Source organism: Polypterus senegalus, chromosome 12, assembly GCF_016835505.1.
Source record: "Polypterus senegalus isolate Bchr_013 chromosome 12, ASM1683550v1, whole genome shotgun sequence".
Lineage (NCBI taxonomy): Eukaryota > Metazoa > Chordata > Cladistia > Polypteriformes > Polypteridae > Polypterus > Polypterus senegalus.
In genome coordinates, this window is record NC_053165.1 from 30,725,856 (window position 1) to 30,753,333 (window position 27,478).

The window sequence follows — 27,478 nt, forward strand, 5'->3', positions numbered from 1 at the left end:
ATTCAAAAAATGTTGTCAGTGCCCCCACCTTGGACAACACCAGGAAACCACTGCTAGTATATGCAGTACTCTTTATATATATAGCCCAAACACACCAACACAGTTCAAATAAAGGGTGTTTTATTACAATTGCCAAAATAAAATCTTTTCTCTCTTTCTTAATCTCTCCTCTCTCCACCACACTGCCCTCCTCTAGTAAAGTGTTGCTTTCCTTCCCCCAACCTCCAACTCGCTTTGATAAGGCAGTGTGATCCCTTTTGTTGAGGACCTGGGAGTATTTCTGGTCCCAGGGTTTATGCCTGTTTAAAGCAATTCCAGGTCATGCAGCCTAGGAAGCAGTGTAACTTTCCACAGCACCCTCTTGCGGCACTCACGGACCCCAGCAGAGCTGTGTTACCAGACTAAAATTCCCAGCATGCCCTAATGGTTTCTGACCAGGCACCAATATCCAGTGCTGCTGCCATCTAGTGTCCTGGTAGAATAAAGACCGCCCAGCAACAGTTCTTCCATGCCCTTCCCTTTTATCCCGGATAGAGAAGGTACTCCAAATATATCCAGCCAGGACACCTGCCCATCTGCCTTGGGCTTCCCGTCTGGGTATGTAATCCTCCTCTCTTTCATCTGGGATATCCGTCCATCCACCTGGGGAATCTTTTACGGGTATGGCACCTTTCTGCCTCTCAGCTGGGATGCCTTACCGTCCACGTGGGGCCTCCCATCTGACTAAGTAACCTTCCCCTCTCCTGGTTGGGATGCCTGTCTATCCTGTGAGGCACTTAAAATCTCTCTCTCTCTCCATCTCTCTCTCTCTATATATATATATATATACATACAGTATATATATGTATATAAAATATATTTATATATATATATATATACCTGTATATACATATAGAGGGGGGGACTCAAAGGGGCATTAAAAGCTGTCAATTAAGCCAAAAATAGCCTAAATTGGCCATAATAGAGTCAGACAAAGAAAGAAATAATTGCCACAAGAGGAGTTGGTAAAGGAGTACACAAATGGATATAAAATGGATTGTTTGATTTTAATCCTTGATGGCAACAATGACTGCAATGTAAACTAATGGTTATGTACTTCAGGCTTGTATTTTTCTTATATCTTTATAGATTTATAAGCTTACTAACTGTGCTACCAGTCTAATGCAGATTGAAATCTAAATAATCAACATAGACCTCATGTTTAATATTTAATACAGGGGTTGTCCATTTGGTCTGACATAATAATACACACCTGATCCCTTTCCTTTGCTGCATTTTCCTTTTCAGATAGAGAAAGTTAAGATAGGCAATGCTGTGGCTTACAGTCCAGTACCTCCACTAGTCAACACTGCCTTTGAGTAACAGCCGCATTCCAAAATAGCTTCTTATTTAAGATGCAAATGAGACACTTTTGTCATCCTGGATTATTATAAAAATGGAGTACAAAGACAACTGGTATTGCTTTATTAGAGCATGCAGATTCAGCTCCTCTTCTCTCTCTGTCTCTATTCATAGCTTATATACACCAATTAGCCGCAATATGAAAACCACTAACAGATAACGTGAAAAACGTTGATTTTCTCATTAAAATTGCACCTGTCTAGAGGTGGGATATATTAGGCAGCAAGTGAACAATCAGTTCTTGAAGGTGACAGAAAAATGGACAAGCGTAAGGATCTGAGTGACTTTGACAAAGATCAGATTGTGATGGTTGGACAACTGGGTCTGAACATCTTCAGGATGGCAAGTTCTGTGAGATGTTGCTGGTATTCAGTGGTTAGTACCAACTAAAAGTGGCCCAAGGAAGAGCAACCAGTGAACCTAGGACAGGGTCATAGGCGCCCAAAGGCTCATTGATGTGCATGGGGTGCGAAGGCTAGCCCAGCTGACATGATTTCCACAGAAGAGCTACTGTACCACTCATTGCTGAAAAACCTAACACTGGCCATGACAGAAAGGTGTCAGAACAGCTTGCTGCCTAGACCAGTCAGATTGTCCATGCTGACCCCTGAACCAAAGAGAGTGCCGGACATGGACACGTGAACATCGAAATTGGACCATAGAGGAATGGAAGAAGGTGGCCTGGTCTAATGAATCACATTTTTTTAATCATGTAGACAGCAAGGTAATTTACCTGAAGAAGAGATGGCAGCAGGATGCACTATGGGCAGTAGGCAAGCCAGTGGAGGCAGTGTGATGCTCTGAGGAATGTTCTGCTGAGAAAGGCTGAGTGTAGACATTCATGTGGACATTACTTTGATATGTACAGTCGTGACCAAAAGTTTTGAGAATGACACAAGCATTGGTTTTCACAAAAGTTTGCTGCTTAAGTGTTTTTAGATCTTTTTGTCAGATGTTTCTGTGGTAAACTGACGTATAATTACAACCATTTCATAAGTTTCAAAGGTTTGATTATGCAAGAATTAGCTGCCTTGAGTCAGGATTTGGCCCAGAAGTTGATTGACAGCATGCCAGGGCGAATTGCAGAGGTCTTGAAAAAGAAGGGCCAACACTGCAAATATTTATCTTTGTATAAACTTAATGTAATTGTCAATAAAAGCCTTTGAAACTTTTGAAATGCTTGTAATTATATGTTGTGGTGCCGATACCACAGGACACCTTCAAGGATCTAGTGGGGTCCATGACTTGATGGGTCAGAGTCAGGGCCGTCTTAACAGCATTATAGGACCCCGAGCAGAGCTGTGCACAGGGGCTCCTACCTACACAACCACTCAGCAAGTCACAACATACATAGATTAGCACAGGGCTCCTATGCTCGTGGGGCCCTCGGGCAACTGGCCAGCATGTCCATGCATTAAGATGGCCCTGGTCAGAGCTGTTTTGATGATACAAGGGGGGCCTACACAATATTAGGCAGATGTTTTAATGATGTGGCTGATCTCTTTATGTGTGTATTTTTTTTCAGCATTAATTATGTTATCAAAAAAACAAAGTCAACTGAAAGTTGCTTTGCAAATGCATTTCATGATGTTTTACTATTTTTGTTACATACAATAACTGGGGGCTGACAAATTTTGAACTCTTTTTACAGCCTTTCTATGGATTGTTGGCATCTCTGAAATGGCTTCTCAGCAATTTTCTCCTGTAAGTCAAATGACTCAAGTGGGCCTCTGTTACTAATCAGCAAAACCACATTTGGCTCATGCTGGGTGGCTGAGCTTCATGTGCCTCCCTTGTGTTTCTTCTGCAGGTTCCTCATTGAGTTTAATTTCTGTGGATTATGGCATTCGGACACTCTTGTGGAAGGTAAGTTATTTTTTTATCTTCTTTTCCTAATTTTAGGGTCACTATGGGACATGACATTTGTTCTTTCTGCTTAAGGTTCTTTTTGTATATGCAAAATATGAGTATGATTAAAGAAAATATGTACTACTAACACTTGGAACAGGAAGGAGCAAACTGTTGATAAAGGAAATTCCTAGAACAAGGATGGCCTAAGCAGACCTTTGTATGAATAAATATTCAGTAATTAATAGTAGCAGGCCAAGATTAGGTAAACAATGAAAGCTTTATCCAAATACATGTCCATTAATGCATAAGCCATAAATTATGTGGTAGACATTATAAGGCACCCAGACTTTAGAAAGCAAAGCACAATACCATGACTGTGTTCAAAGCTTACTATATAATAAATGCAGACAAATAAACTGAATTGCTTCTCTATATTTGTCTATTAATGCATATATAAGGCATATGTTAATACCACAAAGTATGAGCTAGACCCATAGGAAAGTTAAACTGCTCAAAGGCTGACCTCTGATGGCTCATGAGACGTAAAAGAGATTCTCATTTATGTTTCATTTAAGAATCAACTTTGTCACAGATGTTTCTCCTAAAATTCTTAAAGAGAAATGGTTTTAGACAAAAAGGAGATACAACTGAGGTAAAAGGAGTCAAAATTGAGAATTTGGTTTGAAAAACGTGTTATATTTTGTGAGATTTTCTCCTAGTCTTGTTTTAATCTTATGTTTGGACTGGTTCCTTTATGTAAGGTGACTTTGAACATTTGGGCTATGATTTGGGTTTCCAGTTGGAGCGCAGGCATCTGAAGTGACTTACTTGTGGTGTCAGTAGTGGGATTTGTACTCATAACCTTAGGGTTTGAAGTCCAAAGTCTTAACCACCACACTAAATGCCTCGTCTTCCAGAGTGACTGGAGCGCAGCAATATAAATTAGGACAACTAATAGTTTTATTTAGAAGCAAGCATTACAGTTCTGTAATCATAGTAAAGTGTCTTATTACCACAAACAACTCTCCATACATTTTACCAGATATTACTGATTACAAATATTTTCAAATTGCAAAAAAAAAATGTCAAAGCACTACTTGGAAAATCTGAGCCCACTGTGTGACTTTGCTGAGATATCTGCCGAAACTCAAGAGGAAACCCTTGTGAGAATACTGGGGTTTTTTTTTTCTAATGAAAAAAATCTGAGAAGCGGGAGATAAAAGAAAATGTCTCTGTTTTATTCCTTTCTGATCTCATTGTTGTCCAGGAGGAGCCAAAAAGATATTATGGAGATCTCTTTTTGGATTTTTCATTCTTGTGGGGAAACCTAAGTGTGATAACACGACCGCATTCAGAGCTTACTATATATCATTTCATAAGACCCTACAAGTAACTGATGTTTGATCACTACCTGACAAATGAAGAACACTTAAGTCAGCTCACTTCTGTTCAACATGCAGACTTTTTTGGGCTTGGAGAGTAATGCAGACCCCCGAGATCAAGAGCAGAGCAAACCCTTTACAAAACGCTATGTTTTGAACATTGGTAGAGAGCCACTAGTTAGCAGCAGGCTTGTTGAATCAAACTTTGTGCCACCAAAGGGAAAAAGCAGCTGGACAGGGTGGTGTGTGTGTTCAGAGAAGAGCAGAGATGGGGCCTTATGTCATTTTCAGTCCAGCCTAAGTCAGACCCCTCTATTGTATGCAGGAAAGACCTCTAGTTGGTGGCCACTGTGGTGTGTCTTCTGGGAAGTACAGAGATGGGGTCTTCTGTCATTTTCAGTTTTACTCCTCTACTTTGTGCAGAAAAGACACCAAGTTGGTAACCACATATCTGAACACATGAGTAGTTCAAACTCAGCTAAAAACCCTTTGGGCCACATATCTGCACGTATAACATCTGAGCAGTAGGTCAAGGTTTGCATTTGTGAGGTTAGCAGGCTAACAACTGGCCAAGCAGCCATTTTAGAGTAACACCTGACTGTAGTCACATTAACATTATGTGTCCAAAAGTCAGAAAACAAAATTTTGTAATACAACCAGTGGTCAGTGATTTTAGAATCAAAACATGAGTCATGACAGCAACCAGAATCAGGGTCAGGTGGGTACTGTGAGGTAACACAGAAAACCTTCAAAGCAGATACAAATGTGTAATGAATGTGCAACTAATTCTTTTTTTTTTTTTTATTAATTTTATTACAATCTATAAAAAGCAATCAAGATTTTACAAAAAGAAAAATTGAGTTAAGAACTAACAACTAATTCTGAAAAAGAGTGCAGAACACCAATGGTAAAGTGACAGTAGAATTATGTCATGACTTACTTGGTTTACAACTCATCACCATGTGTCTTGTTTTTATTTCCTCTCACCTTTTCCATGCCTTCCATGTGTTTCTCATCATTTTCACCTCCATCTTAAACCTTTCTGATGTCATCCATCATCTTCATCATTCTGTGAATTCTGTTCACAAACTCAGCCAAGGCTATCTTCCATTCGTGTAAGTACAAATATTCACAAAGCTGCTGTTGATGTAAAGTTTACAAGATGACTGAAGCCGTGGTGTGTGTGCGATGTGATGAAAGTACTAACAGCTCAGTTATTTATTTCCCTGTGTAATTTCTGTATCTAATGCACCAAAAGGTGTCCTGTCACATGGAAATAATACATTAGTACATTAGAACACTCTAGACGAGAACAGGCCATTGAGCCTAACAAAGCTCGCCAGTCCTATCCACTTATTTCTTCCAAAAAAAGTCAAGTAGAGTTTTGAAAGTCCCCAAAGTCTTACTGTCTGCAACACTACTTGATGGCTTATTCCAAGTTTCTATCGTTCTTTGTGTACAGAAAAACTTCCTAATTTTTGTGAGAAATATACCCTTATCAAGTTTCCAACTGTGTCCCCGTGTTCTTGATGAACTCATTTTAAAGTAACAGTCTCGATCTACTGTACTAAATTCCCTTCATAATTTTAAACACTTCAATCATGTCACCTCTTAATCTTCTTTTGTTTAAACTGTAAAGGCTCAGCTCTTTTAATCTTTCCTCATAATTCAACCCCTGTAGCCCTGGAATCGGCCTAGTCGCTCTTCTCTGGACCTTTTCTAGCACTGCTATGTCCTTTTTGTAGCCTGGAGACCAAAACTGCACACAGTACTCAAGATGAGGCCTCACCAGTGTGTTATAAAGGTTGAGCATAACCTCCTTGGACTTGTACTCCACACATCGTGCTATATAACCTGACATTCTGTTAGCCTTCTTAATGGCTTCTGAACACTGTTGGGAAGTCGATAGCTTAGAGTCCACTATGACCCCTAAATCCTTCTCATAAGGTGTACTCTCGATTTTCCGACCGCCCATTGTGTATTCAAACCTAACATTTTTACAGTTGTGCTTGAAAGTTTGTGAACCCTTTAGAATTTTCTGTATTTCTGCATAAATATGACCTAAAACATCATCAGATTTTCACTCAAGTCCTAAAAGTAGATAAAGAGAAACCAGTTCAACAAATGAGACAAAAATATTATACTTGGTCATTTATTTATTAAGGAAAATGATCGAATATTACATATTTGTGAGTGGCAAAAGTATGTGAACCTTTGCTTTCAGTATCTGGTGTGACTCCCCTTTGCAGCAATAACTGCAACTAAACGTTTCCGGTAACTTTTGATCATTCCTGCACACCGGCTTGGAGGAATTTTAGCCCATTCCACCGTACAGAACAGCTTCAACTCTGGGATGTCGGTGGGTTTCCTCACATTAACTGCTCACTTCAGGTCCTTCCACAACTTTCCGATTGGATTAAGGTCAGGACTTTGACTTGGCCATTCCAAAACATGAACTTTATTCTTCTTTACACATTCTTTGGTAGAACAACTTGTGTGCCTAGTGTCGTTGTCTTGCTGCATGACCCACCTTCTCTTGAGATTCAGTTCATGGACAGATGTCCTGACATTTTCCTTTAGAATTCTCTGATATAATTCAGTAGTCATTGTTCCATCAATGAAGGAAAGCCGTCCTGGCTCAGATGCAGCAAAACAGGCCCAAACCATGATACTACCACCACCATGTTTCACAGATGGGATAAGGTTCTTATGCTGGAATGCAGTGTTTTCCTTTCTCCAAACATAACGCTTTTCATTTAAACCAAAAAGTTTTATTTTGGTTTCATCGGTCAACAAAACATTCTTCCAATAGCCTTCTGGTTTGTCCATGTAATCTTTACAAAACTGCAGACGAGCAGCAATTTTTTTTTGTAGAGCAGTGACTTTCTCCTTGCAACTCTGCCATGCACACCATTGTTGTTCAGTGTTCTCTTGATGGTGGACTCGTGAACATGAACATTAGCCAATGTGAGAGAGGCCTTCAGTTGCTTAGAAGTTACCCTGGGGTCCTTTGTGACCTTGCCGACTATTACACACCTTGCTCTTGGAGTGATCTTTGTTGGTCGACCACTCCTGGGGAGGGTAACAATGGTCTTGAATTTCCTCCATTTGTACACAATCTGTCTGACTGTGGATTGGTGGAGTCCAAACTCTTTAGAGATGGTTTTGTAACCTTTTCCAGCCTGATGAGCACCAACAACTCTTTTTCTGAGGTCCTCAGAAATCTCCTTTGTTCGTGCCATGATACACTTCCACAAACATGTGTCGTGAAGAGCAGACTTTGACAGATTCCTGTTCTTTAAATAACACAGGGTGTCCACTCACACCTGATTGCCATCCCACTGATTGAAAACTCCTGACTTGAATTTCACCTTCAAACTAACTGATCATCCTAGAGGTTCACATACTTTTGCCACTCACAAATATGTAATATTTGATCATTTTCCTCAATAAATAAATGATCAAGTAAAATATTTTTGTCTAATTTGTTTAACTGGTTTCTCTTTACCTACTTTTAGGACTTGAGTGAAAATCTGATGATGTTTTAGGTCATATTTATGCAGAAATACAGAAAATTCTAAAGGGTTCACAAACTTTCGAGCACAACTGTACTTCCTATGTGTAATACTTTACATTTACTGACATTAAATTTCATCTTCTACAAATCTTCCCAAGCCTGTATGCTGTCCAAGTCCTTCTGTAATGATATAACGGATTCCAAATGATCTGCTAATCCACCTATCTTGGTATCATCTGCAAACTTAACCAGCTTGTTACTTATATTCCTATCTAAATCATTTATATATATTAAAAATAGCAGTGGCCCTAGCACTGACCCCTGTGGAACACCACTCTTAACATCGGCCAGTTCTCATGAGGTTCCTCACACCATCACCCTCTGCTTCCTGTGTCTGAGCCAATTCTGCACCCATCTAAAAACATAACCCTGAACTCCCACTTCTTTTTGTTTGATGCCCAACCTCTCATGTGGCACCTTATCAAATGCTTTCTGAAAGTCCAGATAAATAATATCATAAGCTCCACTTTGATCGTATGCTTTTGTTGCAACCTCATAGAATTCCAACATGTTAGTAAAACATGACCTCCCTCTTCTGAACCCATGCTGACTGTTCAGAATAACTCCTGTCCTTGCCAGGTGTTGCTTAATCTTATCCTTAATAATAAGAGTAATATAAGAGTATGCAGTATGCAATATATTCTGAAGAAATGGAAGCAGAGGTTTCAGTGATTCCTTAGCCTTGGTGAAGCCTCCTATGAAATCAAGAGCAGTACAGTCTAAGTGTGGAGAACATCTGCCTTCAATATAGAGACAGTACTGGTCAGTTATGGGGCATCATGGCCGTTAGGTGTTGTGTAGAGCGCATTTGGCAATTTTCCTCCCCATGTTGATGCTTCACCAGTGGTGGAAGAAATACTCAAACAATTTACTTGAATATTAATAAATTACAAGGAAAAATGTACTCCAGTAAAAGCTGAACTTTCTACTTAAGTAATTAAGTATTTGCTTGTAAATACCCTTAAAGTATTAAAGTAAAAGTATGTGTCGAACGTATTCCCCAATTCAACAGTATAAAATGGTGTAATGTGTGTCTACTGAATGTACTGTGTATCATGTTAAATACAAGAATAGTACAGGTTTTGCCATTTTATTTAAGAATGATTCAGAAAATGCTACTGTCATAAAAGTATTACTTTAATATTATGTTTGCGATGGGTTTTGTTTCCTGCCTTGCACCCTGTGTTAGCTGGGATTGGCTCCAGCAGACCCCCGTGACCCTGTAGTTATGATATAGCGGGCTGGATAATGGATGATAGGATGGATTAATATTATGTTTATATTTTCTTTTAAACAATAATTAAAATACGAACTGTACAAAACTAACAATTAATACCTTCTGATATAAATTGTTGTTCCTGTATTGTATTTGTATGATGAATGAGAGAATGATCAATGATAGAGCTCTCGTTCACTGATGGTGATTTAGTTCTAACTAATGATGTGAATGAAAATCTCATGGGTGACACTTGCACAGGCACTTTAAACATGTAAACGGAAGAGACAGGCGGCCTCGTGCATGTGACTTACACATCTACATGAATGCACTACGCCTGCACTTTAGCTCTTCAGTTGAACTCTACTTAATTGATTCGCTTGTGCTTGCAAATCGATTCCTTTAGCCAACTGTACTCTAATTATTAGGTAGCATTTTTGTTATTGAGCCAGGGGTTTTTACTGTTCTCCCTCTCCTTTTTGAGATTTATAAACTTTGGCTCTTTTTGGGTGTGCTTGTCGCAAAGCCTGCTTTTGAGTTTTTGGGGCGAGGCTTACTTAATGAGGCCTACCTGCTAGACTCTTTCAGGTCTCTTAGGAGCACAGAGCACATTTTTGAGATTCATGAGTCTTGCGGTTCATAACAGACACAATATGTCATGAAGATGGAAAACCCAGGCCTCTAAGTTTTTTTTTTTTTCATATCAAAAACTGTCTGAAAATTAGCCATTTTTAAGTTAAAAGATGTTATGGTAGCCAGTTTATTTTTGTTTTCCATTTTAACTAAGACTTTTGAAACTTTAAGTTTTTGAAGTTTCTGGTTTTAAATATTTCTTTGTTTACTCCTGTTGATCACTTCCATTTTCTGGTCAGCTACTCTATTTGCCTCAACTGCTAAGCTCATTACATGCACCCTCCAATCTCCAGTTGTGCCATATTGTTGCATGTCCTGTCTGTTTAATGTTATTGTCCTGCTTCTAAAGAGTGCCTGGTTAATTTATAGTCATCTTTCTTATGCCAAGTGGTTGACAGGTTCACAGGTTAATGGCTCTGCCTCATGGCTCCCTGCTTGGTCAAGATCTCTTTGGATTTTGCATGGATGGAACAATAAATGATGATGAATGTTCCTTCTACAGTCCTGAAATCTTCCAAATGCCTGGTATTGAAAGTTCTCACAAAGATCAAAAGTTCCTAGTCTCACTTTAAACTACATGTTCGTCTTATTTCAATTTTAAAGCATTAACTGTTGGCATATTAGAAAATAAATATAATAACATAACATACATTTCATAACAGGTTTACTTCCGTGTTGCAAGCTTGACCTTGTTTATCACTACTTCTGATGAACAGGACATTTTTTCTTTTTGTGTCAAACCAGGTCCAGCTTTTTAGGTAGATTTCTAGAGAAATTATAATATCAGGTAGTGAACCATTTTCATGGTCGACAGTGTTTTTGTATAAACAGCTTCCTTTCACTCAGGTGGCACTAACCATGCAGGTTATCCCCCCTGGGCTACCCGGACACAAGCATTAATCTACAGGCCATGCAGAGTGCAGAAAATAAATGGTTTAGCTGGTTGTGCCAAAGAAAAAACGCGTCACCTCAGATGACTTAACAGACTTCTAACTGTGAAGGTGTCTTCTTTCTGTTTTATTTGAGACCCGCTATATCTGCATGACTTTTTCTGTTTCCAGTTCCAGAGAACGGCTGCCAGGACAATGGTGCTATTCAGTGTTGGCTGTTAGTTTTATACTTTGGTCTGAATTTTAATTTCTGCCAACGTAGCAGAAGTACTCCAACCGCTTAAGATAATATGCTGTGTCCACCAGATGGAGCCCTCCCTGCAGCATGGAGGTGCCCGAATGCCAGCAGGGAATCCTGGACAATAGAGTCTTTATTCACAGCCCTGCTGGATACCATGGGGCCCGCCTGAGGACGCCACAGGGAGGCTCAAGGAATATTTTCCCTACAACGCCGAGAATTACGTCCCAGTCACGTGGACAGAAGAAATGACATACTTACGGGTTGAAGAAAAATGAGTTTTTTCTCCAACCCGGAAGTGTTGCAAAGTCAAATGGACAAAGAGAGAGATACTCTTCCAGATCAAGAACTATAAAAAGGATTGTGGGAGATCCCAGCATTGAGCTGAGTTGGGAGGAAGGGTGACAACACGTCTGGCAGTGGAGGATTTTGATTATTGATTTATTATTGTGTATCGTTTATGAGTATTGTACAGTGGAAGGTGCTTTGTACACTTTATTATAATAAAAAGTCAGAATTTTGGACTTTTATCTGGTGTCTGGCATTTGGTCTGAGGGTTCAAGGGGACGAAAGTGCCCCCTATCTGTCACACATGTAAAATACTTTTCTGAAAAGGCGAATATTTAATTTTTACTTTAAACTCCATCATCAGTATAAATGCACTATAACTGCACACAAATGACAATTACAATGGTTAGAGAACAAGCACAGTTTTTAGTGTACTACCCATCTAATATGGATTGAAATCCAGGTCATCAATGTAGACCTCAGCATTAATGTTTGCACCATCTATTGGTATGTATTTTATATGTATATGTACAGTGGAACCTCGGTTTGCGAGTAACTTGGTTTACGAGTATTTTGCAAGACGAGTTAAAATTTTTGATACATTTTGACTTGATAAACGAGCGAGGTCTTGTAATACGAGTAGTATGGATACGTTTTATCCGCTGAGCGTCATGTGATCACAAATTGAGCTGATGGTTCTTCTCGCACGCGTGCATGTGTGTGTGTGTCTCTCTCTCTCTCTCTCGAGGGCAATCGTCTCCTATTCTCCGTCTGAGTCGGCGTGCCTCACTCATATAGTCAACATCCATATGAGCGTATACTGTTTACTACAGCATTGTGACTGTGTGTGTGCGCTCGCTCGTACGTATGTGTGTGCTGTAACGTGCAAGTCCCCGTCTTGCACCCCAAAACACGAAGCTGAGTCTCAGTACTTTAACAACACCAGCTTTATTCTGCTTGAAACAGCAACAGCGCGGTTATTTATTGTAGCGGGATCTCCCACTCTCCTATACACAAACACAGCAGTCAGACAGGGTCGTGGCCAAGCAGTACTGTGCCCTGTGCATTTAGAATGTTCCTTGTTTTTTGTATCACCCATCGATGGCAGGCGCTTATTGCATGTCAGTAATCTTTTCGGATTTCGCTCGGTGTCTGTGGTTGCTTCAGGATGCTCTTCCGCGTGCCGTCCATTTGGGTGAAATCCCACAAGAGTTTAGAAACTCACTCACACCAGCCATGATTCTTTTCAAAGGTATAGTGCAGGTTAATTTGTTTTATGTATTTTTACTTTATATTTTTTATTAATCATTTTTATATGAATAGTTTTGGGTTGTGGAACAAATCATCTGAGTTTCCATTATTTCTTATGGGGAAATTCACTTTTATATACGAGTGCTTTGGACTGTGAGCACGTTTCTGAAACGAATTATGCTCACAAACCGAGGTTCCACTGTATTTTATATGTATGCAGTAATAAAATATATTGCATTTGTCATTCCAGCTGATGGCACATCACAAACATTTGTAGTATGTTGTAATAAAGTGCATTACTAGACATGTCTGTTATGTGCCATCTGTTGGGATGACAAATGCAAAGCATATGTCTCTGTTCTACACCATTTGGTGTGGGATTCATAAAAGCATTATTGAACAGATCAAGGCAAACCACCGTACTGATTATCACTCTTAGCAGCCTGGAGAACACAGATTCCATGCACATAACTCCAAAACTAGAGTGAAAAATACAGAAATGTAAAGAAAGAAAATATCCAGAACTTTTGAAATAAGACAAAAACACACCAATAACAACCACTGAAATGCCACACCATACCAGCTTGAAATATTTAACACTAAATCCAAATTATTTTATAAGTCTCATGTAAAATACATCAGGTGTTGTAGTGAGGATCATTTTCCCAAAGTAGAAATAATCTTAACTGTCCTACCAGTTGCTACAGCGTTGGCATTTGGTTTGGCATCATCCCCACAGTCCACAGAATCCTGTTTCTGTCAAGTTCCATATCTTTCCATATTATCACTGATCTGAACACAGCAATGCTTGTTGAAGCCCATTTTAAGCCCTAAGTGGGCTGGATGGATGTTGACCCTTGGTATCCACAGCGGGTGGTCAATATTATTACACTTCAAGGACCTGTCACTGCCCGGAACACATGGTCCTGAAGTTACACAAATGGCACCTTTTTGTGTATATGCCAGGGATTTTACGGACCGCACGCCAGTAGTTGTTTGGAGCATGCTCACTTTTAGTTTCATAAATGGTGCCCGGTGAGTAACAGCACCTACTCAGTATCATCAGAGTTCAATGACCAGAGGGTCCCCCACAGTGTCCGGAGCACACACCTCTAAACTTTCATAAATGGCCGCATCAGATGGCATGCTGTTTATGTCACCTAATGGATTGATCAGCTGTGGAGCACTGGATGATTCCACAAATCCAACCACTGAATTCCCTACCATTAAGCTGTCTCAACACATGTCAGTTTCTCCATCTCTCCTTCATCCTTTCTGGTTCATGTTTCAAAAAGGACATTGTTGAGGCCAGACTTCCATGTTTTATAGTTACTGTTACTGGGTATGACCACTCTCATTTCTAGGAACCCATGCTCTAGAACTATGCAGCAAATAAGCCAGAAAAGTCATTGCCACTATACACAAACTAGGTGACCCTCTAGGACAAAGACAGCACATGTGCAAATACTATAGCACACAGTACGTGGCACCATTACTTTGAAATTCATCCCATTCCCCCAACTGGGTTAAGTTGCAAAGCAACTGAATCAGCAACCCTGTGGTTCAAAGTGCACAAAAACAGCTTTAGTACAAACAGAACCAACACCGTTTTTTGACAGCCGCTGGAAACAGCTTGGAGAGGACCTGACATAATGGACAATGCACTGTCCAAAGAAACTGGTGACACACAGCGGCATCCATTTTAGAACGGGAGTGCCTGAAAAAGTGAAGAGGCTGTAGCCCTTCAGAGACGGATTTTGGTACCTTTGAAATTGTTCATAAATGAGTGTCCTGTTTTCAGTCTCAAATGCTGATATTGCTTATTTCTGCCTTATTCTTCACAGCCCACAAGCACAAGAAACACGGTATGCTTCAGCCATGTGACACGGAGTATCCAGCATTTGTGTATGAACCGTCTATTAAAGAGACCAACGGTTTCATTTCTTGTGATGGCTGTCAAAAGTAAGGACTTTTGTTTCTGTACAATGTGCTTTTACTGTAGATTTAGATTTTTTGTGTTCACTATATTGTCCATCCAACCATATAATATAAAAGTTATTCAAAGCAGTGCAGGATTGTGGCAGCAATAAATGTTGCACCCAATGGATGGGAAACCAGTCAATGGCAGAGCTCAGTGTGTTGTGCTCCCACTGTATATAACTTTTAGGACTCACAGAGTGCTGAGGATGACTGTGAGATATCAAGGCATAAACGTAATAGCGAAGTCAGAACAAGCAGAAACTCAGAATAGAGACCAAGAGATACTGGCGATCAAGAACAAAAGGATAAGGCAAGAAACAAAAGTCAAAAACCAAGTGCCAACCACACTAAAGACATTTAACTTTTTATCCACTGAGGGGTAATGCAAATTCAAACTGCTGCCATATTTAAACCATCACATCCTTCACATGCCTACAAAAGGGGCCACGTAAGCAATGAAAAAAGGCTGGGTAAAATCTAAAAAAAAAATTCAAAATGAACAAATAACTAACATTACACTTCAGACACATTATATGTAGAAAGCCAAGATGCACATGTAAAGCACACTGTAATGTCACAGTAATAAAACTGCACATCTCTGTGTTTGGTCTGATTCTGTTCTTAGTGTTTAAAAAGTAGGAAGAAAACTAAAACTGCATAGCCGTAAATGGTAGACATTTTACAACAAAAAAAGCTAAATTTGGAAAGAATAGAAGTGCATAAACACACTGTTACCGTCATGCAAGGGTCTCTTTTTTCTGTTCTATTGTTTTAATTTCTTTTCTTTTTTCTAAGTTGTCCCTTTTGAAATCTATTACTGTTAATTGTTTTCTAATTGTTAACAATATACATTTTCCTGTTCATTTCCCTAATTTCCCAACAGAGCTTGATTTTTTTATGCTATTATTTATTGTGTTAAAATTAGGTAGCAACATCAGGCGCTGCAATCAACCAATTTAAATTTGTGGCAACCGCCGCATCAGTGCAATGGCATTGGTTATCTAAACATTGTTCTTCTGAGACCTTTCGTGCTTTTTGTTTCAAGTTCATGGGGCCATTAAGTTTTTCAGTTATTGGCATTTTAAAATGTATGCTTTGTTTTGAATAACTATGCTTTGAATACTGTTATTTTTCTCATATTCAACATTTTTGAATTTAATCTTTTGTTTTCGTTTTTAGTTTTTGAGAGGATAGCAGTTAACCCCTGGGTCAAGGCCACAAGAAGTCTTTACAAAGTAGGAAGGGGCAGGATCCTCATTGTAGAGGATCCGAATGGCTGGATCAGGCCAAGGGGTCACTCACCTAACACCTGGCTGTGGCAGATAGTTGTTCATTTCCGGGGAGTGGGACTGGAGCGCGTGTCTGCCTGGGGGGCTGCCAGCCGGGATCCTGAGCTGTTTCGTCATGTTATGGGTGCAGCAACACGCTGTTCTAGTGCATGCTTGACTTGACTTGGAAAATAAGCTGACCTCAGATTCAGAATTCAGACCACTGTTAGGGTGCTTTCTTTTATTTGAGCCTGCCTTATCCTGGAATTGAGGTGCTTCTGTTCACTGTTATCCCAGCTTATTTGAAGTGGTCTCTGGCAGGGGAGCATTAATGACGTTTCTTTAGCCTAACTTTTCACTGAAGTGAAAATAGAAAACCAACTAATCTGCTTTATGTATTTATTTATTTTCGATTTTAGGGAGCTTAAAAATTGACCTTAAAAATATTAAGACAGCCTCTTTTTATTAGATATTTTAGACATGCGCACAAAACTGAGCCAAAACACTTTCAATGGCTTCAGTACACGTTAAGTTAGAATGAAGCAGTCCTGCTAATGGCCTGTTAAACATCATGTCTGTTGTGTGCTGGAGTGCTGGAAGTTTTTTGCACTGGACTGGAAGTGTTTTGTTTGCTAGCTTTATTTCAGACTACACTCATCATTCTTTTTCCAACTGTAAAATGGCGCGTCTCCTTTTTTGTTTTGTTGTTATGAATGCCTGTGTGCAGTTTGTAATCCTGCATAAGTATGACATACATAGCTAAATTGTGGTTGGTGTCATTTTCAACTTTGGCCTAATATAGAAATAAAGTTTCTGGACGAGCCATAGGAAAGTTTAACTGCTCAAAGGCTGATCTCTGATGGCTCATGAGACTTAAAAGAGATTCTCATTTATGTTTCATTTAAGAATCAACTTTGTCACAGATATTTCTCCTAAAATTCCTTAAGAGCAATGGCTTTAGACAAAAAGGAGATACAACTGAGTTTAAAGGAGTCAAAGTTGAGAATTTGATTTGAAAAGCATGTTATATTTTGTGAGATATTCTCCTAGTCTTGTTTTAATCTCTTTCAAGACTTCACATTTTTACTTCTTATTGGAATGGTTTCTCTATGTAAGGTGACTTCCATCATTTGGGTTTCCAGTTGGAGCGCAGGCATCTGAAGTGACTTTCTTGTGGTGTCAGTAGTGGGATTTGAACTCATAATCTTAGGGCTTGAAGTCCAAAGTCTTAACCACTGCACCACACTGAATGCCTCGTCTTCCAGAGTGACTGGAGCGCAGCAATATAAATAAGAGCAACTAATAGTATTATTCAGATGCAAGGTCTACATACAGTTCTGTAATCATACTTTACTACCAAAAATATGCCAAAGTAGTTTAAAATTATTTTATTATTATCATTTATTTACTGTATATATTCACATATAAGTTGGGTCTTGAAACGTGAAAAATCGATCATAAAATCAGACCCTGACTTATACACCCGTTCAAAAATATGACACTTAAATTTTTTTTTTTACATCTTCTTGCCTCCTCCAATCTCACATCAAATTTTGTTGCAGTAGCACAGTTACCAATTTCTTTCGCTACTTCAAGTTCAAGTCAAGTCAAGTTGGGGAGCATGCACAGTTACTTCAACAAAGTTTAATTTAAAACCAGCTTCATATTTTCTTCTGATTAAACGCTCCATCGTAGATAAGGGATGCTCTTACGATAAAGGTGTATGAGATACAAAAAACACAAATCAGTGCAAATGTTGCTTCGGAATAGTTCGGGTATTACCATGTGGTCACGTAAGCACAATAAAGAGAGATACAGCGCATTGCCACACCCGCATAGAATAAAAAGGCAGTGCGCTCCGTGGTTACTCTCTCAGGATGGCGTTAGCATATCATAATCTCTTGGACCAATAGCGTGAGTTTTCTGCATTCGACTTATATGACCGACATTATAAAATACCAGAAATTATACGGTAAAATCAAGTCCTGACTTATCCGAGGGAGAACTTTTCTGCGAGTATATATGGTACCTAAAACGCATAAGGTCACTATGCTGAAACAGTATGACTTCCGGGATTGTTCAGTTTGTGGATTTTGGGGAGAAGGTAAAACTGAGATATCTGTCCATCTTCAGCAATAAGGAGGACTGCGTTAGGAAGCAATTGCTTCCTGTTGATGAGAAGAGACATGGTGGGACTTACCTCCTGCTGGTAATCATCCATTGGATCATGTCTGAGGGACAGATAGAATGCTGTTTAGAAGCTTCTACAATCTAAAGGTCCTTATGTCTGTCTTATATATTTATAAATGTATATTAAATATATAGGTCCATGTATGTGTAAATATAGTAAATGTACATTTTTGGTAGCTTCATATCATTAAATTGTTATTTCTCTGTTGTATATCCTTAAATGTTCTCACTGTTTTCACTTCTGCTCAAGCAAAAAACATATGGATAGCTGATGCTCATTTTAATGCTTTCAATGTGTTAATAGAACAAAAGGGAGTTCATTTAGCAGGGAGAAACCTAAACAGACATATGTGCCAGTGCCATGCCACTAGAGGGCAGTGTGTCATAACAAATAGAGCACAGGGACTGTTCTTTCTCCCTTTCCTGCTGCTCAGGCTTCAGTTTTCCCTCATGTCTCCCCTGCTGTTATAAGAGAAGTGGGATGAGGTGCACACAAAATGGCTGCAGCCCCTCCTGAAGCAGGAGTTACTTTACATCTTGTGAGATTGGGCTACGTGTTTTCTTTTCTAAAGATATGTGCTGCTCCATGATCTGCAGGTTAAGGTTCCCTTATAGTTTAATACTAAATTCATCAATTATTCAATCAGCCTGTCTGCCAGCTGTCTGGTTCTTGGGCTTTTCTTTCATCGCTTTGTAGAGCACTCTGGGGAAATTCCTGTCAAGAAAATTGTGTGAATAAGTAAGACGTATGGGTTGGATTTATTTATTTATTTATTTATTTATTTTCATTGAAGGTGTGATTTTCCCCATTTTTCTCTCACAGAAAATCAATCTCCATTTTTTTAGCAGTCACTTTTTTTTTCACGCTGTAAGCAGGCACAACTGAACCCTTGAGGGGATATCAGTCAAGTCACCATAAAGTGGCCTGCTGAAATGTGTTCTCACCGTATTTTTCTATGTGATTTTTATATATAGACATGCATGAATGCTGTAGGAATAATCCTCTTTACTTCTGTGTGTGATCTAAACGTAATGTCGCATCACTGCCTGCTCAAAATGGACCTTTACCTCCTGTTCAGCACTCCCAGCTTTAGCCTCTTGTGAATATGGAGGGAGGCTGGGAGGGAGTGGATGAGAGCGGCTGGCAACATAATTAAAGGAAGAATCCATATTTGTGAAACGTAAAATCGGTGAAGGAGAAGACTTGGATGAAATGTAAAATGGCTAGTAGACAATGTGTAAAAACGCATTGATTCAATGAGCAGGGGAGAGCACTGTCAAAACAAAGGCACCAAGGTAAACGTATGATTACATTAAGCATAAGCAGAACCATTACTCAAAAAACAAAATGAGGGTCAAAGAACATACGAAAACTGAAACAGACAAAAGACCTAAGAGGTGTATTTACAGCACGGTGGATACAGATTAAAGGCTACCTGCTCATAAAGCACACATTTACAAAAGAATTGGCACAGTGTAACAATAATTGCACTGCAGCGCACATATTGAAACACTTTATGCATTAACTAAAGCCTAAAAATGCAGGATTGATGGGCTCAAAATTATTAAACCTCACCTGTCCATTGGTCAAGAAAGCCGACCACCCTAACCCACCATTCAAGGCTTAGGTTAGAAATGGAGTGGAGGAACTCAGATATCAAAAAATTGAAATTGACACATCAAGACATAACTGTTAACATGGAAAATACAAACATTAAGTAATGTGCTGAACACTTAGATGAGGGTATCAGTTAAAACCACAACAACCGAATCCTCTTTTAAGTGCTGCACGGAAAATGGAGCTTTTGAACTTTTTCATTGCTCGAGTATCCTGCTTTAAGAGAAAGAGAGAGGTTAGGAACACGCACTGATACAGCGCATTGCTGCACCCACCACACAACAAACCAATTCAGGATCCAGATAAGGACCTGAGTGTAGCCATGCAATGGATGACACCTCAGCACCACACTAGTTCAGATGGATTGGAACAGTGTGAGGTTTTTTTATGGTGGCCAGAGCGCCAATTCTGCCACCAACCCCCAAGTTGTTCCCTGCAGGTTGGAGGGCCTACATGCAGGGATGGATGCAGATTAACGTCATACCCAGGATGGAGCAATTGCAGGTTAAGGGTCTTGATCAAGGGCCTAACAGAGCACAGTCTCCTTTGGCATTTTATGGGATTCGAACCGGCAACCTTCCGATTGCCAGTGCAGATCCCTAGTCTCAGAGCCACCACTCCTGCTTTCAGCTGCTCAAAAAATTGGCTGCACTTTAAAAAAATTAACCATTTCATTGTAATAATGTGTTTAAATAATATTAAATATGAAGCTTAAAACACGTTAGTGAAAAAAGAATTAGGAAGTATTACTCATGAAAAGAAATGTACCGCATATTCTAATCATATGTGTTAAGGGCTATTAGACGTAAAGAAAAGTATTACACTATCTCAACAAGGAGAGTCCTGGGTTGGACAAACATTAAGCAATAAGTAGGAGTTTTCAGACACTTCTGAGCAAAACATCCACATAAAAATCCAATGGTATTTGAAAGAAATAGACATTTCTCTCTATCTTGACGACAATCTCTAAGTATCGTATGTGTCATCATTGCCGACTTGTTGTAATACTATTATTTTCTTTATTACTTTCTTGCCACAGCACCTGTCGAAGACAGATAATAGAATAAAAATTTAAAATCAGTAAAAAAAAAATGTTGCTTTCTCTTGCACTACATGTACCTTCAGCGCCTTTCTGTGTATTCGCGTGTGTGAATGCCTCTTAACCATCTCAGTCGTGTTCTTGTAAAGCCTGCGTCTCATACTCTGTCATTATTGTTGAGGCGCCTTTTTCATCTTCTGTTCAGTTTTACACTTGCCGTCCTTGAAGGCTCCTCTCTCAGCATGTGCCTTTACTTCTCCTCAGGCATCTAAGGCCAGGTTTATACTTCACGTGACGTATGCTCCAGCACATGCTCCTGCTACACAAGCGTTTTACTGTTTATGCTTGCGCGCATACTTTACGTAAATCTGGAAGAATCCAGCAAGTGGCAGTGTGAGATACTATCACGGTGAGAAGACGTTCAGCTTCGCTGTTTTGTGAATTGTCTGAAACATCCATAAAATTCTGATGACACCTTGCCGCAATATCTCTGAAAAGGATGTTTAGTGATTAAATCCATCAATCCAGGGATGTGTCCATTCCAACAAGCACTGGACACGAGGCTGAAACCATCCCTGGACGGGGCATCAACTCATCGCAAGGTGAATACAAACAGACACAAACACTGGCGTCATTTTAGTGATGCATTTGTATGTCGCCATTTTGCTTCACCACATCAAACCATTCATCAAACATCAAAGCGCGCACATCAATCCCGTAGGATCCTCAAAGCAGCTTTCCGTCACATGTTCATTGTAAACAGAGACTCTGACGTCACATTCCAACTTTTATCACGCTGCACCCACCCGACTTTTTGCTGGTACTGCAAGTCGCACACACGTTGCATTAATTTCTCAGGACGTGCTCAGAGGACGTGTCAAATGAACGCTAGGAACGTGTCACAGCCATAATGCATACGAGTACGCGTTCTGAGTGTGAAGTACAAACGAGCCCTTATACTCACGTTTTCTCTTTCGTAATGTCGCCAAAGCCAAAGCGACCAATCAGATTCCTCAGAGAGACTGGACACGAAGACTTTACACTGCAAAAAATAATCTAATCGAGTGAAAAGTATATATAGCATGACATTAAATCTTGTTCTCCGTATTGTAAGAATTATTGATTTATCAAAACATTTGTATTTACGATTTTATAGCTAACTTTAAGAAATCTTGTCAAATAAATTTTGTTTGCTCTTTTGGCAGATAATTTTGTTAAATAAAACTCCCATTTAAACTTTTTTTATCTAGTTGTATATGCATTTTTGCACTGTGGTATTTTATTATATAGTAGATATTTTGCATTAATCTTTTACCTTTGGATTTTATTTTGTGCTTTAATAAATATGATAAAAGCTTTTATTGTTCATTTTGGTCTAGATTCTTACCTTTTTTTGGTTTCAGACATTCATCTGGGGTGACACCTTAGGCGTTTCAATGAAGGGCTAAGCAAAGTGAGTGATGTTAAATACGAGTAGGTGAGACAATGGTCTTCAAGAGGTAATTAAATCTGTTAAAGTCTCAACACCAGGACCTGCAGGGTGAACCATAAGGGCCCTAAGGTCACCATTACCTCCTCATTTCTCAGTCCATTAGCCTGGGAAAAAGTGATGGACAACCTCTGTATCCCTCTAGGCTCAGCTCTAGGCACCTCTAAAATATTACGCAACTTGAAATAGACTCAGTATGATGCTGTGTTCAGGTGCTGTTGGACTAATCGACACTCCGAGTTGTGGCATCTCACCTTCCCACTTCAGCGTGTTCACATGGCTTTACAGTCGGACTATTTGGAGAAACATGAGGTAGATCTGTTATTTGGTCTGCAAAAAAAAAATTACCATATATACTAAGTTTAAGTTTAAGTTCTCCAGCAGATAAGTCGGGGCTTGATTTTACCTTAAACGTTTCTAATATATATTTGTATAAGTCGAATGCGGAAAACTCACGCTATTGGTCCAAGAGATTATGACATGCTAACACCCACAGACCACACTGCCTTCTTACTATGTATTGTGCCTACATGACCACACAGTAATACCCAAACTATTCTGAAGCGACGTTTGCACTGATTTGTGTTTTTTGTATCTCACACCCTCATGCACCTTTATCATAAGAGCATCCCTTATCTACGATGGAGTGTTCAATCAGAAGAAAATATGAAGCTGGTTTTAAATTAAATGTCATTGAAGTGGCGAAAGAAATTGGTAACTGCTCTGCTGCAAAAAAATTTGATGTGTCTGAGAAACTGATGTGAGATTGGAGAAGGCAAGAAGATGTAAAAAAAAATAAATAAATTTAGTGTCACATTTTTGAACGGGCGTATAAGTCGCGGTCTGATTTTATGATCGATTTTTTAGGTTTTGAGACCTGACTAATAAGCAAGTACTGTATATACGGTAAAGATGAATGTAATTTTTTTTGGAAATAAAGAAAAAATAAATGAATTAAAAATGTATTACTCTCCTCCAAATGCAATTAATTTATATAGTTGACTAAAGTGAAATGTCACCATTTCGTCACAACTCAGAGAAATCAAATAGCTTTGTTTTCTCTGAATTGTCTGACCTGTCGCTTCGAGTTCGTAATGCGTTTTCATGGAATTTCCAGCTTGTATCTACCATCTGTCTGAGAGCGCGTGAACACAGCATCAGCTCCACATGTGAACACGTGATTTGACAAAAGCCCAATAACTGCCCCCAGACTTAAGTTTAAAGACAAGTTGTCATCCTGTAGAACTCAAGTGCATTGGTACTTATATTGTCTTATATGTTTGATAGAACTTCTCCCCCCAATATAATAACAAAGCATCACTGGCACTGGCATCACTGCTATAAATTTATCTTGATGGTAAAAAAAGACATATATCTGTTAAAATCATCACAAATGTAACTAGAGGTTCGTGTGTATGCTCTTAATAACACAAGTAAGTTTCTATACTAGTTTTAGGTTGAATAAATTACAATCTTAATTCAAGTGCTATGATGTAAATATATATATGAATATCATTATATTTATGATTATGTTAGTTTGTCCAAATACTTTTGAGCTCCTGGAAATGGGGGGGCCATGTATAAAATTGACTGTCATTCATATGATATTTCTGTTAAACGCTTTGAAGTAAAGCTGAAAGCCTACACTTCAATCATGTATTTATTTCAAATCCATTGTGGTGGCATGCAGAGCCAAAATGATAAAAATATTGTGTCACTGTCCAAATACTTATGGATCTAACTATATGCTTTACATGCTAGCTTTCTCTTACTTGGCATGTATTATTCACATTGCAGTTTGCATCATCAAGGTATGTATTAATGTGCCTCAAGCTCTGCACAAGTGAATACATTAAACACGAGTGAGCACTGAAGTGAATGTCAGCGTGGAGAAATGAGTTTGTATTAAGTCAACTTGGCTGCAACATGGCTCACAGCAGTCAGTAGTAATATGACTCGGAGTCCTGCCACGTGCAAAAGTTCGCTGATGACACTGCTATTGTGGGCTGCATCAGGAGTGGGCAGGAGGAGGAGTACAGAAAGTTAATCAAGGACTTTGTTAAATGGTGTGACTCAAACCACTTACACCTTAACACCAGCAAGACCAAGGAGCTGGTGGTGGATTTTAGGAGGCCCAGGCCCCTCATGGACCCTGTGATCATCAGAGGTGACTGTGTGCAGAGGGTGCAGACCTTTAAATATCTGGGAGTGCAGCTGGATGACAAATTGGACTGGACTGCCAATACTGATGCTCTATGTAAGAAAGCTCAGAGCAGACTATACTTTCTGAGAAGGTTGGCATCCTTCAACATCTGCAGTAAGATGCTGCAGATGTTCTACCAGACGGTTGTGGCGAGTGCCCTCTTCTTCGCGGTGGTGTGCTGGGGTGGCAGCATAAAGATGAAAGACGCCTCACGCCTGGACAAAGTTGTTAAGAAGGCAGGCTCCATTGTAGGATTAAAGTTGGACAGTTTAACATCTGTGGCAGAGCGACGGGCACTAAGCAAACTCCTGTCAATCATGAAGAATCCACTGCATCCACTTAACAGGATCATCTCCAGGCAGAGGAGTAGCTTCAGTGACAGACTTTTGTCACTGTCCTGTTCCACTGACAGACTGAGGAGATCGTTCCTCCCCACACTATGCGACTCTTCAATTCCACCCGGGGGAGTAAATGCGAACATTAATTTTATTTTAATTCTTTTCATTTTTATTACTATTTAATTTAATATTGTTTCTTTGTATCAGTATACTGCTGCTGGATTATGTGAATTTCCCCTTGGGATTAATAAAGTATCTATCTATCTATCTATCTATCTATCTATCTATCTATCTATCTATCTATCTATCTATCTATCTATCTATCTATCTATCTATCTATCATCACAGTGAAACATTCTGCAAGATGTGATAGTTTTTCCAAAATAACAGCCCCCCTACTATAGCTCCACTATCTTATAATGGCAATTGTTTCAGATTAGCTGACATTTGCGCGATATATGACTCAAGGGTCAGCACATTTTATGCATTCTAGTCCGTTAATTAGTTTATGTGTATGCCTTAGAATATAAGAAGATTAATACACACGATGAGACCCCTCGGTCAATGAAGCCCATATGGTTAGCTAGTAACATGCAGAGCTCGACAAAAAAAAAGACTTACGAGGAGGAACAGATCAGTTATCAGACCAGAACTCAAACCACCTGCCACCAAGCTGCCCTTGTCTTTGTGAAATTAGATACCTGCTCTATACACTCATTCTGTAGATTTAGAAATTGACCTTCGTGTGCGATTAACTTTGCAAGAAATTTAGTTCACTGAGAATATAAGACGTTTGACAGACGAGAAGACACTTAGTCTACCAAGCCTGTTTGGATTGCTGCTCCAACATCTCATCCAGATACTTTTTCAAAACTGTTAAGGTTTCCCTTTCATGACTTTTTAAGTGAAGAAGTGCTTCTTGGTTTCCATCTTGAATGCACTTCACCTTAATGTCCACTGGTGCTCTCAAGTACTTGATTCACTATCAAACCAAAATAACTGTGATGGATAAATTCTATTGATGCCTTGCACCAAAACTAATACCCGGCTGAGCTTAAGTAATAATTAATAGACTGAGTTCTGACTATTGCTTCTTATTCTTCTCCTGTATTTACCATAAACATTTATCAACAGCAACTACCAAATAAACGTTATGCGTACACTCGTTTGACCTGGGGAGAGATATCGAGAAGATGGGGCCATGGATCACTCCTGTTGCACCTCTAAAACACGTAAAAAAAAGTTACACAGTGCAGCAAAGCTGACTGAATATGACAGCAGTGGTAGAAGCTAAATAACAAGATGATGTACGAGGTGTGAATGTGGGGTAAGTAAGAGGAAGAGGACAAAATGAAATGTTGGGGCACCAGCCAAGTGAAACGCTATTTACTGTAATAAAGAAAGTAAATGAAAAGACAAAGTGGCCACAAACACACTCAGATGCCATTGAGATCTGACGTCTTTGTGTTGTGGTGCAACTCCTTCAGTGACTGGCCTGTAGATGAATGGCCACCTCCTGTTATCAGGCTGGGTTACTGTGTATGTTGAGCACCTCAGATAGGGCAGGACATCCTAGAATGAGGAAGAGGTGACGTCACTCGGCTTCCTGGTATTCTTCAAGACTGTTGAGGAAAGTGGAGAATGTGTTAGTGACCACATCCCTTCACGATGTTTTCCTGAAGGTGTCTCATTAGCACTTGTATCTGAGAGTTGCTATAGTGGTTTCGTTGGATAGCAATGCCAGCCAATGTCAGAATTACATTATACTGAATTCTGTTATTTTCCAAAACTTTCCTCCAAGATAAAATAACAAATTCAGAATGTGTGACAGCATCGGCAAGTTGCTAGCACCTTAGTGACCATATCGGTGTAGGGACCTATCTTATGATTAGAAATGTTTTTAAATATTCCATGGCCTAGAGCTTCTGAGGCTATGGAATCTAGCAGTTATAATCATTTTTTGTTTTCTTGTGTTTTTAAAATTGTTAAATGTGATTTCTCTTCTTCCATTGTTTGCTTTGTGGATGCTGCCATGTTGAGGACTGGTTGCCAAGACACACCGTTCTGTTGCTGGGATGTGGGTACCGAAAGTCACGCGTCATGATGTCACTGGAACAATATTTTAAAATCCAGAACCAGACATTCCTCTTCATGCAAGATAGGATTCACAAGAAAATGAAACCTAGTATTAGTTTGAACTTCACAGATTTATCTCTGTTTGTTCTACCCTCACGTTTCTTGGCTCTTATCAGGCTGACAACTGTCATTTGTCTACAATTCTGGCTACACATCCTGAGCTATGTTTATTCAATTACAGTCTTTCTGATTTTGACCACTGCGTGAAACTTGACATCTACATGCCATCCTCTGATTTCATTCTCTCTCAAAAGTGCCGTCAGTTTGCTAAAGCAGTAAAATCAACTGTTCTGCAAAAAACAATGCTGGATATATTATGTTCAGAAGCAAATTTTCTCCATGCCTCATTCCTTTTCTTTCTAAAGTTTTAACTTGTTTTGTTAAATAACACCAAGTGTGCTCCTACTAAAAGAACTAGCTGTTCAAGCAGCACCATGTTGAAAATACAAACTGCAAACATTCAGTTGGTCTCTTTAATGCAGGCAGAAAA

General features: G+C 39.3%; 1 protein-coding gene across 1 annotated transcript in view; it reads left to right on the forward strand.

Moving 5' to 3' along the window:
* Positions 1 to 27,478, forward strand: part of LOC120540210 (voltage-dependent calcium channel subunit alpha-2/delta-4-like) — a 619,956-nt gene that overhangs the window by 581,430 nt on the left and 11,048 nt on the right. Inside the window, exons 33-36 of the mRNA XM_039770774.1 lie at positions 3,053 to 3,105; positions 3,212 to 3,267; positions 5,729 to 5,749; positions 14,572 to 14,689. Of these exons, the coding sequence (XP_039626708.1) occupies positions 3,053 to 3,105; positions 3,212 to 3,267; positions 5,729 to 5,749; positions 14,572 to 14,689 (248 nt within the window). The remainder of the gene's footprint in view (positions 1 to 3,052; positions 3,106 to 3,211; positions 3,268 to 5,728; positions 5,750 to 14,571; positions 14,690 to 27,478) is intronic.